Raw genomic sequence first — 17,589 nt, forward strand, 5'->3', positions numbered from 1 at the left:
GGGCCAGTCTGTGGAAAACCCCCCCTAAACCCCTCCCACTCTCCACTTCTCCCTTCAAAACCTCAAAACCCTCATCTTTGACCAAGCTTTTTCTTATTTCTTCGAACTTTTTCAGTTTGGCTCAGCATTTGTTCCTTCATTGCTTTGATTTTACTTATGTATTCCCTCCTACTCCACACATACTATAGACTGCCTTGGGATCTTTTCTATGCAATGGGTTCTATTTAATACACATTGTTGTTGAATGATCGATTGGATATCTACTGGTTGAAGAAACGTTAAACAACAAACAGGAGAACATAACGTAAGAAATAGGAGCAGGAATAGGCTATAAGGCCCCTTGAGCCTGCTTTACCATTCAATAAGATCATGGTTGTTCATCTACATCAACTCCACCTTCCGACACTATCCCATATCTCTTGATTCCCTCAGGATCCAAAATGCATTGTCGATCGAAGTCTTGAATATGCTCAATGACTGACAATCCACAGCTCTCTGGAGTAGAGAATCCCAAAGATTCGCATCTCTCTGAGTGAAGAAATTTCTCCTCATCTCAGTCCTAAATGCCTGACTCCTTATTCTGAGTCTATGACCCCCAGTTCTTGACTCTCCAGCCAGGTGAAAAAGCCAGGGAAATAAGCCCAAATACATCTCCTAAGTAGAATGCCGCTTTATGCAAATAAAAAAAACCCTTCTGTTTTGTAAGGAAATGCAACTAAGTGTCACGTACAGCAGATGAACTATCCAGGCTATTCCCTGCATTGCAGTAAAGCGTGATTTCTGCAGCTACAATTTTCCCGTTCTTCTGGTACCCGACCTTGAAGCAAAACAAAGGCAGAGAAGAAAAATGAATCCATGAATAGTGGGGCAAACAGTTCCATTAACATTTCTCTTCACCTTTCTTTCACCATTCTCAAGTCTTTACCTTGTAGCGGCCCAAAAAAGGATTTCTTCCACCGCTCACTAGCATGTCCTCGTCGCGGTTCAGCATGCATCGAACGGGATGCTTTGTCCTATCAAAGTTAGAAGAGAAGGGGAGGTGATGGAGGAGGGGGGAAAAGAAACAGTGAAACCTTTTTGTTGTTGGAAAGCTCACACATGCAACTATAATTTCTGATTGCACACTCCCAGCATGGAGTCTCACCCACTGGGCGCAAATATTGAGGAATCAAAGGGAGCAGGCTGCTTAACTATCTTGTCCATGGCCGTGTCAGCAGCTTGCAGTTCGTCACCTAGCCCAGCAAAGCTGCTGCGTCTACAAAGCATGTCTAATTCATGCTGTCACAGACTCTTATTTAATCTTGCAGGATTGACAACAGGACACCAGGGAACTCCTTTGGAGTTTCAGTTCTTTTTGTGCCCCAGAAGAGGTGAAGAGGTAGAAACTGTGGACGTAAGACAGGAGGGCAATGGTTTAGCAACAGTAGGAAGTCTCACGCCTGACCCGTGTTGGTATTTAGACCACTGCTAAATCTTGGGACCTTTTGGTTAGGAGTCAAGGGGGTGGGGTGGGGTGGGTCATTGAAACAGAAATTAGGCTCATCGTATATGTCCTGATGTATCTTTTAGGACCCATCTTCAAAATTGATTTGTGAGGAGTGGAGCAATAGTCAATAACCATCTGGTCATCATCTCAGTTTCAGTTCTGTTCTTGCCTCTTTCACTGCTATTCCTAGAACTTACAGCACAGAAACAGGCCCACAAACAGTAATGATATAATAATCAAATTATTTGTTGGAAGTGAGTAATGTTGGTTTGGGGATAAATATCAGCCAGGACACCGGAATTAGAGTCATAGAGTCATTCATGGCATGGAAGGAGGCCATTCAGTCCATCGAGTCCATGCCGGATTGGAGTCACCTATACACCAAACCAGGTAGAATTAGTATGTTCCCTTCCCTAATGGCACAAGTGAGCGGGTTGGGTTTTTATGTCAGTCTGGTGGCTTTCATGGCCATTTGTTTCCTGCTGCCAGCTCACAACTTATTGGGGGTAAACGGATCATCCCAAGCCTCCTCCCAGCTGCATCAGTCTCACCTGCTTTACACTTTTGCCCAAAGTCAAAATTACCTTCATTGAATTCAATTTTACAACTTGCCATGATAGGATTTGAACTCGCTACCTCATGGTTGGTGTTCCAATGGAAACTAATGAAGGCTCCAGTCCTTGAGGAGATCTACAATTGTGTCAATGTACTAACAATGTACCTCCATAGCCCTAAAATATCCCTGTAACCATTGCATGACCATATCCAAAAGGACCAGACAAGTGAGTAGGAACATTCATTTGAATTTTATAGGTCCATGGGGTTCCATGGTTTGCACCTAACAGGCCCACAAAGACAAACAGTTTGGAGACTGGGATATAGTCTCTAACCATTCCATTTCAGTGGGAGTTAATGTTGAACTTTTAGAGCCATTGCTAATACATTGACAAGGTCATAAATCTCCTCAAGGACTTTCATTAGTTTCCAATATTCCTCCCTCACACTAGCACTCACTTGTAAGCAGCGACTGCCACTACTGTCGACAGCAGCGAGCTGCGGGTTTCCTTCCCGCCGAAACCCCCTCCTATTCTCTTCACCCGACAAACGATCCTGTTGTCAGGGACGCCCAGTGCTTTAGCAACCAGATGCTGCAGGAAGACGCAATGAAAAATTACATAGATTTCAACAGCACATAAAAGCCCATCAGGATAAAATTCCACCCCAGCTTTGCCCCACCTTATGCCATCTCACTCATCAGCATATCCAACTATTTTTTAACCTTCATTTACTGATAGAGCTTCCCCTTAAATAAAAAGCAAAATTACCATTTATACAGCACCTATCACGAGCTCAGGTCTTCACAACACGCATCACAACCAAGGAAGCACTTTTAAAGTGTAGTCACTCTTGTAGTGTAGTAAATACAATCCATTTGCACACAGCAATGCAAAATCCCACAAGAGGCAAAGTGATGATAATCAGATCACCTGTTTTTAGGAGGGATAAATATTGACCAGGACACCAGGGAGAACTCCCCTGATCTTCTTTGATATTTTGCCACGGCACCGTTGACATCCACCTGAGTGGGCAAACAGGGCCTTAGTTTAAGGTCTCACCTGAAAGATGGTGCAACACTCATTCTGAACTGCACTGGACTGTCAGCCTAGATAATGGGTTCAAGTCTCAAGTGAGACTTGAACCCATGATCTAACACAGAAGTGAGAGTTCCACCACTGTGCCACAGCATGGAAAAATAAAAGGAGATATCATTTTCTAACTCAAAGGCTCCACAAATTCCAACCTTCCACAGAGTAAGCAACACCTGCCTACTCCATTTCTGCTTCTTATTTGTTAACCAACTGACCCGTGGTCTCCATCCCGACAGAGAGGAACTGACCCGAGGTGTCCATCCCCACAGACAGGAACCGAACTGTGGTGTCCATCCCCACAGACAGGAACTGACCTGTGGTGTCCATCCCCAAAGACAGGAAATGACTCGTGATGTCCATCCCCAAAGACAGGAACCGACATGTGGTGTCCATCCCCAAAGACAGGAAATGACCCATGATGTCCATCCCCAAAGACAGGAAATGACTCGTGATGTCCATCCCCAAAGACAGGAACTGACCTGTGGTGTCCATCCCCAAAGACAGGAAATGACCCATGATGTCCATCCCCAAAGACAGGAAATGACTCGTGGTGTCCATCCCCAAAGACAGGAACTGAACCGTGGTGTCCATCCCCAAAGACAGGAACTGAACCGTGGTGTCCATCCCCAAAGACAGGAACTGAACCGTGGTGTCCATCCCCAAAGACAGGAAATGACCCATGATGTCCATCCCCAAAGACAGGAAATGACTCGTGGTGTCCATCCCCAAAGACAGGAACTGAACCGTGGTGTCCATCCCCAAAGACAGGAAATGACTCGTGGTGTCCATCCCCAAAGACAGGAACTGAACCGTGGTGTCCATCCCCAAAGACAGGAACTGAACCGTGGTGTCCATCCCCAAAGACAGGAACTGAACCGTGGTGTCCATCCCCAAAGACAGGAACTGAACCGTGGTGTCCATCCCCAAAGACAGGAACTGAACCGTGGTGTCCATCCCCAAAGACAGGAACTGACCCGTGATGTCCATCCCCAAAGACAGGAACTGACTCGTGGTTTCCATCCCCAAAGACAGGTACTGACCCGTGATGTCCATCCCCAAAGACAGGAACTGAACCGTGGTGTCCATCCCCAAAGACAGGAACTGACCCGTGGTGTCCATCCCCAAAGACAGGAACTTAACCGTGGTGTCCATCCCCAAAGACAGGAACTGACCCGTGGTGTCCATCCCCAAAGACAGGAACTTAACCGTGGTGTCCATCCCCAGAGACAGGAACTGACCCGTGGTGTCCATCCCCAAAGACAGGAACTGAACCGTGGTGACCATCACCAAAGACAGTAACTGACCCGTGGTGTCCATCCCCAAAGACAGGAACTTAACCGTGGTGTCCATCCCCAAAGACAGGAACTGACCCGTGATGTCCATCCCCAAAGACAGGAACCGACCCGTGGTGTCCATCCCCAAAGACAGGAACTGACCCGTGATGTCCATCCCCAAAGACAGGAACCGACCCGTGGTGTCCATCCCCAAAGACAGGAACTGACCCGTGGTGTCCATCCCCAAAGACAGGAACTGACCCGTGATGTCCATCCCCAAAGACAGGAACCGACCCGTGGTGTCCATCCCCAAAGACAGGAACTGACCCGTGATGTCCATCCCCAAAGACAGGAGCCGACCTGTGGTGTCCATCCCCAAAGACAGTAACTGACCCGTGATGTCCATCCCCAAAGACAGGAACTTAACCGTGGTGTCCATCCCCAAAGACAGGAACTGACCCGTGATGTCCATCCCCAAAGACAGGAACCGACACGTGGTGTCCATCCCCACAGTCAGGAACTGACCCATGGTGTCCATCCCCAAAGACAAGGAACTGACCCATGGTGTCCATCCCCAAAGACAGGAACCGACCCGTGGTGTCCATCCCCAAAGACAGGAACTGACCCGTGATGTCCATCCCCAAAGACAGGAACCGACACGTGGTGTCCATCCCCACAGTCAGGAACTGACCCGTGGTGTCCATCCCCAAAGACAGGAACTGACCCGTGGTGTCCATCCCCAAAGACAGGAACTGACCCGTGATGTCCATCCCCAAAGACAGGAACTGACCCATGGTGTCCATCCCCAAAGACAGGAACTGACCCGTGGTGTCCATCCCCAAAGACAGGAACTGACTCGTGGTGTCCATCCCCACAGACAGGAACCGACCCGTGGTGTCCATCCCCAAAGACAGGAACCGACCCGTGGTGTCCATCCCCACAGACAGGAACTGACCCATGGTGTCCATCCCCACAGACAGGAACTGACCTGTGTTTTCCATCCCCAAAGACAGGAACCGACACGTGGTGTCCATCCCCACAGTCAGGAACTGACCCATGGTGTCCATCCCCACAGACAGGAACTGACCCGTGGTGTCCATCCCCAAAGACAGTCACTGACCTGTGTTTTCCATCCCCAAAGACAGGAACCGACACGTGGTGTCCATCCCCACAGTCAGGAACTGACCCATGGTGTCCATCCCCACAGACAGGAACTGACCTGTGGTGTCCATCCCCACAGACAGGAACTGACCCGTGGTGTCCATCCCCAAAGACAGGAACTGACCCGTGATGTCCATCCCCAAAGACAGGGACTGACCTGCGGTGTCCATCCCCAAAGACAGGAACCGACCAGTGGTGTCCATCCGCAAAGATAGGAACTGACCCGTGGTGTCCATCCCCAAAGACAGGAACCGACCAGTGGTGTCCATCCGCAAAGATAGGAACTGACCCGTGATGTCCATCCCCAAAGACAGGGACTGACCTGCGGTGTCCATCCCCAAAGACAGGAACTGACCCGTGGTTCCCATCCCCAAAGACAGGAACTGACCCGTGATGTCCATCCCCAAAGACAGGGACTGACCTGCGGTGTCCATCCCCAAAGACAGGAACCGACCCGTGGTGTCCATCCGCAAAGATAGGAACTGACCCGTGGTGTCCATCCCCAAAGAAAGGAACCGACTTGTGGTGTCCATCCCCAAAGAAAGGAACTGACCCGTGATGTCCATTCCCAGAGACAGGAACCGACCCGTGGTGTCCATCCCCAAAGACAGGAACTGACCCGTGATGTCCATCCCCAAAGACAGGAACCGACCCGTGGTGTCCATCCCCACAGTCAGGAACTGACCCATGGTGTCCATCCCCAAAGACAGGAACTGAACCCGTGATGTCCATCCCCAAAGACAGGAACCGACCCGTGGTGTCCATCCCCACAGTCAGGAACCGACCCGTGGTGTCCATCCCCAAAGACAGGAACTGACCCGTGATGTCCATCCCCAAAGACAGGAACCGACCCGTGGTGTCCATCCCCACAGTCAGGAACCGACCCGTGGTGTCCATCCCCAAAGACAGGAACTGACCCGTGATGTCCATTCCCAAAGACAGTCACTGACCTGTGTTTTCCATCCCCAAAGACAGGAACCGACCCGTGATGTCCATCCCCAAAGACAGGAACCGACCCGTGGTGTCCATCCCCACAGTCAGGAACCAACCCGTGGTGTCCATCCCCAAAGACAGGAACTGACCCGTGATGTCCATCCCCAAAGACAGGAACCGACCCGTGGTGTCCATCCCCACAGTCAGGAACCGACCCGTGGTGTCCATCCCCAAAGACAGGAACTGACCCGTGATGTCCATCCCCAAAGACAGTCACTGACCTGTGTTTTCCATCCCCAAAGACAGGAACCGACACGTGGTGTCCATCCCCACAGTCAGGAACTGACCCATGGTGTCCATCCCCAAAGACAGGAACTGAACCCTGGTGTCCATCCCCAAAGACAGGAACTGACCCGTGGTGTCCATCCCCAAAGACAGGTACTGACCCGGGGTATCCATCTAGACAGACAGGATCTGACCCGGGGTATCCATCATGACAGATAGGAACTGACCCGTGATGTCCATTCCCAATGACAGGAACTGACCCGTGGTGTCCATCCCCAAAGACAGGAACTGACCCGTGGTGTCCATCCCCAAAGACAGGAACTGACTCGTGGTGTCCATCCCCAAAGACAGGAACTGATGCATTTTTGTCCCCCATTGCTGCTACCTGTGATGCGTGTACAAACCTTTCCCTATGGAGACTAATAGTATTAAGTGCAATATCAGCTGATGACTTTGGCATTGATGCAGCAACCAGTCAGAAACACCTGCCTGTATTTGTGTCGGGCTCTGTGTCGAAACAAAGAGTTCCATTTCACCATCCTCACCCTTGGGTACAGCCAAGGTGCATTGCGTCTCTAGATAGAAGTGCTCCTGGCCTCCAATGTGGATTTCCCCTGCAGAACACCATCAACACAAATTAGGTGATGCCTTACATCGAGAATAAAACCTATCTGAACTGCTCGATTAGATTCCAGTCTGTAATCACTCCCGAGTATCCATTATTCCATATAAACCGTCTGAACCCCTCAATTAAACTTCAGAAGGCTTGGCTATCTCTCACCCTGAGCAGATAAAGACTTGCTCAACAGATTTATTTCCCATTAAGACAGTACACATTTAAAATAAAACTAATACAAACCTTCAATGATGCCATCAGCTTGTGCAAATCCAAGATTGATGTTTCCATTCTCAATTTTCTTTGGAGGACTGTGGAATGATTCATGGGCGATTGCTTCCTGTTTTTGAAGAAATATCTGGTCACTGCTGGCAACCAACACAAGGGTCTTCAAATGGCCAAATTAGTGAGCACAGGAGCTTTAAACGGCAGGCGGACTTGGGTCAAGCATTGTTACAGACTTGTACAATGCCATTGGTGACAGAAATATGTCCTAAGTCTTCTTTTCCAAACAAAATGAAGTCATGCAAGACACTGTTTCATGAGGACAGTGTCCCTTCTGGTAATATATATAATTTTACAGCACAGAGACAGGCCATTTGCAAGCCTTCTCCCACCTGATTTCATCTCAACCTATCAGCATATCAAGTTGTTTTTTGCAACCAATTGATCAGTTAGTTTAACAACAAATTAATAATTTCTTCCACAGCAGTGCAATCATAAGGGACACCAATTAATTTTTTTCAGTGCTAATTTGCAATCTGAACCCTAACAATAAACATTTCCAGTTCCCCGAAGACCTTTTATTCCTTGTTTGTCTGATCTCGGCAGTGGCACCACAGCAGAGATGAGATGGGCCTCCAGGCTTCCAGAGGCACAGCAAACCACCTTGTGAAGTGGATCCGCTTCTGGAGGCAAAACAATGCCAACACGAGATGCAAATGGCTGTTGTTGGGGAACCAGTCACTGGGGAGGATCCAATGGCCGGAAATACAAATACAAAAGAAAGAAAGACTTGCATTTCTATAGCACCTTTACGACCTCAGGTCTTCCCAAAGCACTTCAGAGTCAATTAATTATTTTTGACTGTTGTAAAGTAGGAAATGCAGAAGCCCATTAGCCCATTGAGTGAAAGACCAGATAATCTTTATTTTATTGATGTTTGAGGGATAAATATTGGCCAGAACACCAAGGAGAACTCCAATGGTCATGTTTGAAATAATATCATGGGATCTTATGTGTCCATCCGAGAGGATAGATTTGGCCTTGGTTTAACGTATTATCCTCAGTACTGCACTAGGAGTGCCAGCCTAAATTTCTACTCACATCTCTGGAGTGCAACTTAAGCTCGCAATCTCCTGACTCAGAGGTGAGAGTGGTACCAACCGAGCCATAGCTGACATCTTTCACAAGTGTAACTTTTTGAGCCTGAATTTCACACGTCATTTCAACTGAGGTGAGCTCGGAATAACAGTATCTTTATTATGAGGTGAGGGTTAATCTTTATATTGTAGTAATGCCGGCTTTTAGCCTTTGTTTGTTAAGTAGGAATTATTAAATTGTAAGAAGTCACTGACACAGGATAGGCATAAAAAAACTCAATTTTTTCATTCATTGGAAGAACAACCTTGAAGATGGGCATCTGCTTGAGAAAGACTTTAGCTCTGGAGAGTTTGGGAGTGAATAATTTACGGCTGCAAGGACATCAAATAAGCAAATTAGTGTTGAATGATAACTATGCAAATGTAACTATGAAACACCCAAATTGTCATGTAGAAGGCTATAGAAAAAGATACAGGAAGTTATTACAAGGGATACTTTAGAATTCGATCAAGGTCTGATCAACCTCGGAATTGTAACTCATTTGAACTCTGTGGGTAAAACATACAATGTTTTGCCACAAGTAATGCCTGTTCAAATGCATGTTTCATTATTGTATGTCTTATAAATCTGTGACATCTGGCATGCAAAGTTTCAATCCCTGCAAATTTGAGGAGTAAATTACACCCATCCTCTAACAGTATTGTAATAGAAAAGTGAATATCGATTATCTAGTAATTAATACAGAGATGCATTACCTGAATGGTGATGATGGGTTTAAGCTTTTCGTATGTGACCTTTACTGCTTTTGCAGCCCTTTGGGCATGCGCCGCTGTGTCAGCAACAATTGCCCCAATAACATATCCAACGCACGTGACCTACACAGCATACAAAATAACAAGGAGTGGTTATAACATATAGCAATCTCTTTTTTATGTTCAAAGAATGATCTTCTGAATCTGTGCTGCCCAAGAGGAGCCTCGCCTGCAGGGAGCACATACTGAGAAGTCGCGAACATGTGTACTGCAGGTTCACCAGGATGATACCAGGGTTAAAATGGTCAAATTATGAAGGTAGTTTGCATAGACTAGGTTGGTATTCTCTTAAGTGTAGAAGATTAAGGCTGAGCTAATTGAGCTGCTTAAGATTATTAAAGGAGATTATAGGGTTTCTTTTATTCATTCATGGGATGTGGGTGCTGCTGGCAAAGCCAGTGTTTATTGCCCATCCCTATTGCCCTTGTGAAGGTAGTGTTGAGCTGCCTTCTTCAACTGCTGCTCTCCATGTGGTACAGCCAAAGTATGGTTAGGGAGAGGATTGAGGCACTCAGCACGGGCTTATTTTGAACAACATCCCAATCTCTCACCATCCTTTCCAACCAGTGCGCCCGCTGGGGGCTAATCTCGCCAATCTTCTTCGTGTTCAACTCACCCCTCCCACTGCTGACCCTGTGAACTCTGCCAGCGGATCAGCTCAGCTCTCACCACTCCTCGATGCATCTCTCTCCAGAATGCCTGTTCACTTGTGAATAAGGACCTTGTCATCCATGAACCTATTGTGGATGATTGCATTGACATCAGGGCCTTAGCGGAAACTTGACTGAGGAGTGAAGACACCTTTACCTTAATGAAGTCTTCCCACCTGGCTACATCTTCCACCACTTTCACTGCCAAAACCGTCACAGTGGCGGTGTGGTGCTTATCCCCTGATCATACCTCAGCGTGACCCCTTACTCCTCTGACACTTTCGCTCCTTTGAGCATCTTGCCTTGTTCCACCACTCGCACCTCTCTTTCAAAATTATTTCTCTACCACCCTCCTAAGGTCGATAAAAATGTTCTCACTGAAATATCTTCACTGCTTTTCTCCCTCAGCCTCTGCACTGAACGACTTCTCATCCTCCGAGTTGTCAATGTCCATCTCAAATCATCACCTTCTCTCACTTCTGAGTTCACTGCCCTCTTACCCTCCTTAAATCTCTCCCCCCATGTAAATTCCCCAAACCATATTCATGGCTACCCCCTGACCTTGCCATCTCACATGGTGTTGCTAGTCCAATCATATTGATTACAGATAAGGCCATCTCTGATCACTTCCTTGTATCACTCTCTACCTTTAACCCCTTCCACACACCAACCCTACCTCATTCTATATCCGTTCCTGGAAATAACTCTCCCTTAATTCACTTACAACTGCACTTTCAAGATCCCAACTATCTAACCTTTGGCCCTCCGTTCGCCACAATATTTCTGCAGCCACTGATTTGCTCAACAGCACCCTCACCTCCACCTTTGATGCCCAGGTCCATAATAAAACCATTACCCTCTGGTACGGCCCTCATCTCTGCTCCCTTAAGTCTATGACACGCAGACTCGAAAGGAAATGGACAACAGGTTTAGCCATTCATTGCCAGATCTGGCTGGACACTTAAAGCACTATTGGGCCCTGTTCTCATCTGTTAAAACTGCTCACTGTTCCAGGATCATCATGGAATGTAAAGATAACCCCGGATTCTTTTGTCAACTGCAAACCATCATCGTAAACTCTGCTCCCCTGTCCCCTCCACCCTCACCTCCAACAAGTGCAAGGAGCTCACTGATTTCTTTTGTTACTAAGATCGAGATCATCCGATCAGCTGCCTCTGCTGCGTCTCTCCCTTCACTAACTCACCTGGCTTATCTTCCCCTCACGCTCCCCACTGCCATAGCCCTGAAATTTCATCTTTCTCTAGTTTCTCTCTTAACTCCCCTCATGCCCTCTCCGAGCTCATCTTGTCCAAGAGACCCACCTTGATCCTATTCCCACTAAACTTTAATCTCTCTCTTCAGGTGTTGTCCCTCTCTTCCTTAAATCTTTCATCATGACCCCTCTCCTCAAAAAGCCAATCCTTGACCCTACTGGACCCTACTGTCCTTGCAAACTACTATCCTGTCTCCAACCTTCCTTTCCTCTCCAAAGACCTTGAATGTGTTGTCACCTCCCAAATCTGTTCCCATCTTTCCATCTTTAAATCCCTCCAATCAGGTTTCCACCCCTGTCACAGTACTGAAACAGCACTTATCAAAAGTCACAAATGACATCCTATGTGACTGTGAGAAAAGTAAACTTTCCCTCTTCGTCCTTCTTGACCTGTCTGCAGCCTTTGACATAGTTGACCACACTATCCTCCTCCAACACCTCTCTACTGTTGTCGAGCTGGGTGGGACTGCTCTCACCTGGTTCCATTCTTATCTATCTAATTGTGGCCAGAGAATCACTTGCAATGGCTTCTCTTCCAATTCTGCACTGTTACCTTTGGTGTCTCCAAGGATCTATCCTCGGCTCCCTCCTATTTTTCATCTGCATGCTGCACCTCAGTGACATCATCGGAAAGCACAGCGCGAGTTTTCACATGTATGCTGACAACACCCAACTCTACCTTACCACCTCTCTTGCCTCTATCCAACATCCAGTACTGGATGACCAGGAATTTCCTTCAATTAAATATTGGGAAGGCTGAAGCCATTGTTTTCGGTCTCCACTTACCTTCCGGGAGTGGAGCGGACCTGTGGGAGAACGCTGAAAGCGGAGCTGATAAATTGAGCCCGAGGATCAAGGCCCAGTCACTTACCTTCCGGGAGTGGAGTGGAGAGGAGTGGACCTGTGGGGAGAATGCCAAGAGTGGAGCCGATAAATTGAGCCCGAGGATCGAGGCCCAGTCACTTCCCTTCCAGGAGAGCAACGGAGAGGAGTCCAGGAGTACTGGAGTTTGAAAACAAAGTGAGCAGTGACGTCGCAGGAAAGCCTCAAGGTGATTGGTTGGTGAGTAACTGCTGTTAGGGAATAACTCTAAATAGCTGGGTAAGTAACGAAAAGTAAAGAGAAAGGTCTACAGTTTTTTTTAACATAGTAAGCAATTTTTTTATTTAGGGAATCAAGGCCACTAGTATAAATAATCTAATTTTGGGGTAATTTAAGGGGATAAATTAAGGGTAGGTCATGGCAGAGCAGCTTGGCAGCGTGGAGTGCTCCTCCTAGGCAATGTGGGAATTCAGGGACACTTCCAGTGTCCAGGGCGAACACGTGTGCAGCAAGAGTCTCCAGCTGCAGCTACTCGAAATCCGCGTTTCGGCACTGGAGCGGCGGCTGTGGAGCATCTGTGAGGCTGAGATCATCGTGGATAGCATGTACAGGGAGGTGGTCACACCGCAGGTAAAGACTGCTCAGGAAGGGAATAGGTGACCACCAGGCAGAGTAGAAGAACTAGGCAGGTAGTGCAGGAGTCCCCTGGGACTCCCTATCTAACAGATTTTCCACTTTGGATACTGTTGGGGAGATAGCTTCTCAGGGAAATGCAGCAAGATCCAAGTCCGTGGCACCACGGGTGGCTCAGCTGCATAAGGGGGGGGGGGGGGGGGGGAGCAAAAGGAGTGGAAGAGCTATAGTGATGGGGATTCTATCGTAAGGGGTACAGATAGATGTTTGTGGCCGCAAACGTGATTCCAGGATGATATGTTGCCTCCCTGGTGCTAGGGTCACGGATGTCACGGAATGGCTGCAGGACATTCTGAAGGGGGAGGGTGAACATTTAGAGGTCGTGGTACACATTGGTACCAATGGCATAGGTAGAAAGAGGAATGAGGTCCTGCAACAAGAATTTAGGGAGCTAGGTAGCAGATTAAAATGCAGGACCTCAAAGGTTGTAATCTCTGGATTACTCCCGGTGCCACGTGCTAGTGAGTATAGGAATAGGAGGATAGAGCAGATGAATGTGTGGCTGAGGAGATGGTGCAGGAGGGAGGGCTTTAGTTTTCTGGATCACTGGGTCTGTTTCTGGCAAAGGTGGAACCTGTACAAGTTGGACAGGTTGCACCTGAACTGGAACAGGATCAACATCCCTGCTGGGAGAATTGCTCGTGCTGTTAGTGGGGGAGGCTGGGTTTAAACTAATTTGGCAGGGGGATGGGATACAGAGTGGAGTTACAGTAGGAGGTGATGCACAGTCAAATATAGAAGAGAAATTGAGTCAGTCTGGAAGGCAGAGCAAATATAGACCTGTTAAGGCACAAGTGAAAAATGCAAGGCTGGATTGCATCTATTTTGACGCAAGGAGTCTTACAAGTAAGGCAGATGAATTGAGGGCATTGATTCGCACATGGGAATATGATATAGCTATCACAGAGGCATGGTTGAGGGAGGGGCAGGACTGGCAGTTCAATATTCCAGGGTATAGAATCTTCAGGTGAGACAGGGGAGGGGGTAAAAGAGGAGGTGGCATTGCACTGTTGATCAAGGAGTCAATTACTGCAATAAGGAGGGATGATATCTTAGAAGATTCCTCAAATGAGACAATATGGGTAAAACTTAAAAACAAACAGGGGGCAATCACTTGGCTGGGAGTGTACTACAGGCCTTCAAACAGTCAGGAAGAGATAGAGGAACAGATATGTAGGCAAATCTCAGAGAGGTGTAAAAATAATAGGGTAATAATAGTAGGGGATTTCAACTTCCCTAATATCAACTGGGATAGTCTTAGTGCAAAAGGATTAAAGGTGGCAGAATTCTTAAAATGCGTACAGGAGAGCTTTTTGAGCCAGCACGTAGAAAGTCCTACAAAAGAAGGGACGGTACTGGGTCTAATCCGAGGGAATGAAGCTGGACAAGTGGTAGATGTGTCAGTGGGGGAGGATTTCGGGGATAGTGAGCATAACTCTAAGATTTAAGGTAGTCATGGAAAAGGACAAAGAGGGACCGGAAATAAAGGTACTGAATTGGGGGAAGGCTGATTTCAATATGATAAAACAAGATCTGGCCAAAGTGAACAGGGAGCAGCTACTTGTAGGAAAGTCTACAACAGACCAGTGGAAGTCATTCAAAGAGGAAGTAGTGAGAGTTCAGAGCCAACATGTACCCATTAAAGTGAAGGTCAGACCAACAAGTCCAGAGAATTCTGGATGTCAAGGGATTATAGAGGATTGGATCAGGAAAAAAAAGGAGGATAATGGCAGATTCAGAGTGCTGAAAACAGTGGAGGCACTAGAGCAGTATAGAAAGTGGAGGGGGTTACTTAAAAAAGTAATTAGGAGAGCGAAGAGGGGACATGAATAAACACTGGCGGGCAAGATAAAATAAAATCCTAAGGCGTTTATAAGTATATTAAGGGCAAGAGGATAACCAGGGAAAGAGTAAGGCCCATTAGGGACCAAAGTGGCAATCTGTGTGTGGAGCCAGAGGACATAGGTGAGGTTTTAAATGATTACTTTTCATCGGTGTTCATTATGGAGAAGGACGATGTAGGTGTAGAGATCAGGGAGGGGGATTGTGATAGACTTGAACATATTAGCATTGAAAGGGAGGAAGTATTAGCTACTTTAGCAGGCTTAAAAGTGGATAAATCCCCAGATGAGATGTATCCCAGGCTGTTATGTGAGGCAAGGGAGGAGATAACAGGTGTTCTGACAAATTTTCAAATCCTCTCTAGCCACAGGAGGGGTACCAGAGGATTGGAGGACAGCGAATGTGGTACCATTATTCAAGAAGGGTAGCAGGGATAAATCAGGTAATTACAGGCCGGTGAGTCTAACATCAGGTTTTGGGAAACTATTGGAAAAAAATTCTGAGGGACAGGATTAATCTCCACTTGGAGAGGCAGGGATTAATCAGAGATAGTCAGCATGGCTTTGTCAGGGGGAGATTGTGTCCACCTAACTTGACTGAATTTTTCGAGGAGGTATCTAGATGTGTAGATGAGGGTAAAGCCGACATGGACTTCAGTAAGGCTTTTGATAAGGTCCCGCATGGGAGATTGATTAAGAGCCCATGGGATCCAGGGCAATTTGGCAAATTGGATCCAAAATTGGCTTAGTGGCAGGAGGCAGAGAAGGTTCTGATGAAGGATCAATGACCTAAAACATTAACTATGCTTCTCTCTGCACAGATGCTGCCAGACCTGCTGAGTATTTCCAGCATTTCTTGTTTTTATTTCAGATTTCCAGCATCTACAGTATTTTGCTTTTATTTTAGAGGTTATGATGGAGCTGTAGAAAATGCTAGTTAGGCCACAGCTGGAGTACTGTGTACAGTTCTGGCCACCACACTATAGGAAGGATGTGATTGCACTGGAGAGGGTGCAGGGGAGATTTCCCAGGATGTTGCATGGGCTGGAGCATTTCAGCTATGAAGAGAGACTGAAAAGGCTAGGGTTGTTTTGCTTAGAGCAGAAAAGGCTGAGGGGGGACCTGATTGAGGTATACAAAATTATGAGGGGCATTGATAGGTTAGATAGGAAGAAACCTTTTCCCTGAGCGAAGTGGTCAATAACCAGGGGGTATAGATTTAAGGCAAGAGGCAGGAGGTTTAGAGGAGATTTGAGGAAAAATGTTTTCACTCAGAGTGGTTGTAATCTGGAACACACTGCCTGAAGAGGCAGTAGAGGCAGGAACTCTCACAACATTTAAGAAGTATTTTGGTGAGCACTTGAAACGCCATAGCATACAAGGCTACGGACCAAGCGCTGGAAAATGGGATTCGAATAGTTAGGTGTTTGACGACCTGCACAGACACCTGTTTCTGTGCTGTATGACTCTATGACACTCCAAACTCCATTCCCTACCTACTGACTCCATTCCTCTCCCTGACAATAGTCTGAGATTAAGCCAGTGTGTTCGCAACCTTGGTGTCACATATAATCCAGAGATGAGCTACTGCCCTCATATTTACGCCATCAGTAAGACCGCCTATTTCTACCTCTGTAACATTGGCCCACTTTGCCCCATCTCCACTCATCTGCTGCTGAAACCCTCATTCATACCTTTGTTACCTCTAGACTTGACTATTCCAACACACATCTGGCTGGTCTCCCATATTCTACCCTCTGTAAACTTGAGATCATCCAAAACTCTGCTGCCTATTGTAGTTGAAGTATAGCAAGTGTGTTGCAAAGAAAGTCTCAGAGTCTGGATAAGGTCAACTAATAACTCTTCCATTATTTACACAGCACTATTTACATTATCCTCTCAACTTCTTAGCTAGCACCCTTCGTGCCCTTACTTGCTTCTTCCAAAGCCCAGTACCAAATGACTGTTACATCATCACCATTATGGTGGGAGGGTTTAAAAATTTTTTTTTTAAAGATACAGCACTGAAACAGGCCCTTCGGCCCACCGGGTCTGTGCCGACCAACCACCACCCATTTATACTAATCCTACATTAATCCCGTATTCCGACCTTCCCTCAATTCCCCTACCAACTACCTATACTAGGGGCAATTTATAATGGCCAATTTACCTATCAACCTGCAAGCCTTTGGCTGTGGGAGGAAACCGGAGCACCTGGCAGAAACCCACGCAGTCACAGGGAGAACTTGCAAACTCCACACAGGCAGTACCCAGAACCGAACACGGGCCACTGGAGCCGTGAGGCTACAGTGCTAACCACTGCGTCACTGTGCCGCCCAGGGTTGCTCACCCTGTCTCCGGCATTAACCCTTACTTGTCCTTATACTATACAGCCCATGTTTTAACTCGCATTTTTGATCTACATTGACTCCTGGTCAAGTAATGGGTCAATTTTAAAATTCTATTCCTTGTTTTTAAATCGCTCCATGGCCTCACCCCTTCCTATCTGTGTCATCTCGTCCAGCCCTACAACCCTCTAAGACAGGTTGTCCAACCTTTTCACTTGGGAAGCCACATTACAATTTTTGTCCAACATAGGGGGCCAGAGACAATTTCAGAAAGATAAAGGCATTAAAAATTTATCTTACTATTAATCAAAACAACAAGAAATGTGCATTTTTGTGAAGAAGCTTTAAATGAGATGATTAATTTACTGAATTACCTTCTTGTCACCGTGTTGGACACTGGTTTAGTGAGATAACTGACATTTT

The 17,589-nt window shown here is 46.9% G+C and overlaps 1 protein-coding gene across 2 annotated transcripts in view; it reads right to left on the reverse strand.

The window, feature by feature from the left end:
* LOC137365075 (xanthine dehydrogenase/oxidase-like) overlaps positions 1-17,589 on the reverse strand; it is a 162,208-nt gene that overhangs the window by 31,848 nt on the left and 112,771 nt on the right. For both annotated transcript variants that reach the window (XM_068027900.1, XM_068027899.1), the window contains exons 20-25: positions 9,483-9,602; positions 7,648-7,744; positions 7,278-7,402; positions 2,501-2,634; positions 926-1,013; positions 731-817 (exon numbers count right to left, since the gene is read on the reverse strand). In XM_068027900.1, the coding sequence (XP_067884001.1) occupies positions 731-817; positions 926-1,013; positions 2,501-2,634; positions 7,278-7,402; positions 7,648-7,744; positions 9,483-9,602 (651 nt within the window). The remainder of the gene's footprint in view (positions 1-730; positions 818-925; positions 1,014-2,500; positions 2,635-7,277; positions 7,403-7,647; positions 7,745-9,482; positions 9,603-17,589) is intronic.

Source organism: Heterodontus francisci, chromosome 3, assembly GCF_036365525.1.
Source record: "Heterodontus francisci isolate sHetFra1 chromosome 3, sHetFra1.hap1, whole genome shotgun sequence".
Classification (NCBI taxonomy): Eukaryota; Metazoa; Chordata; class Chondrichthyes; order Heterodontiformes; family Heterodontidae; genus Heterodontus; species Heterodontus francisci.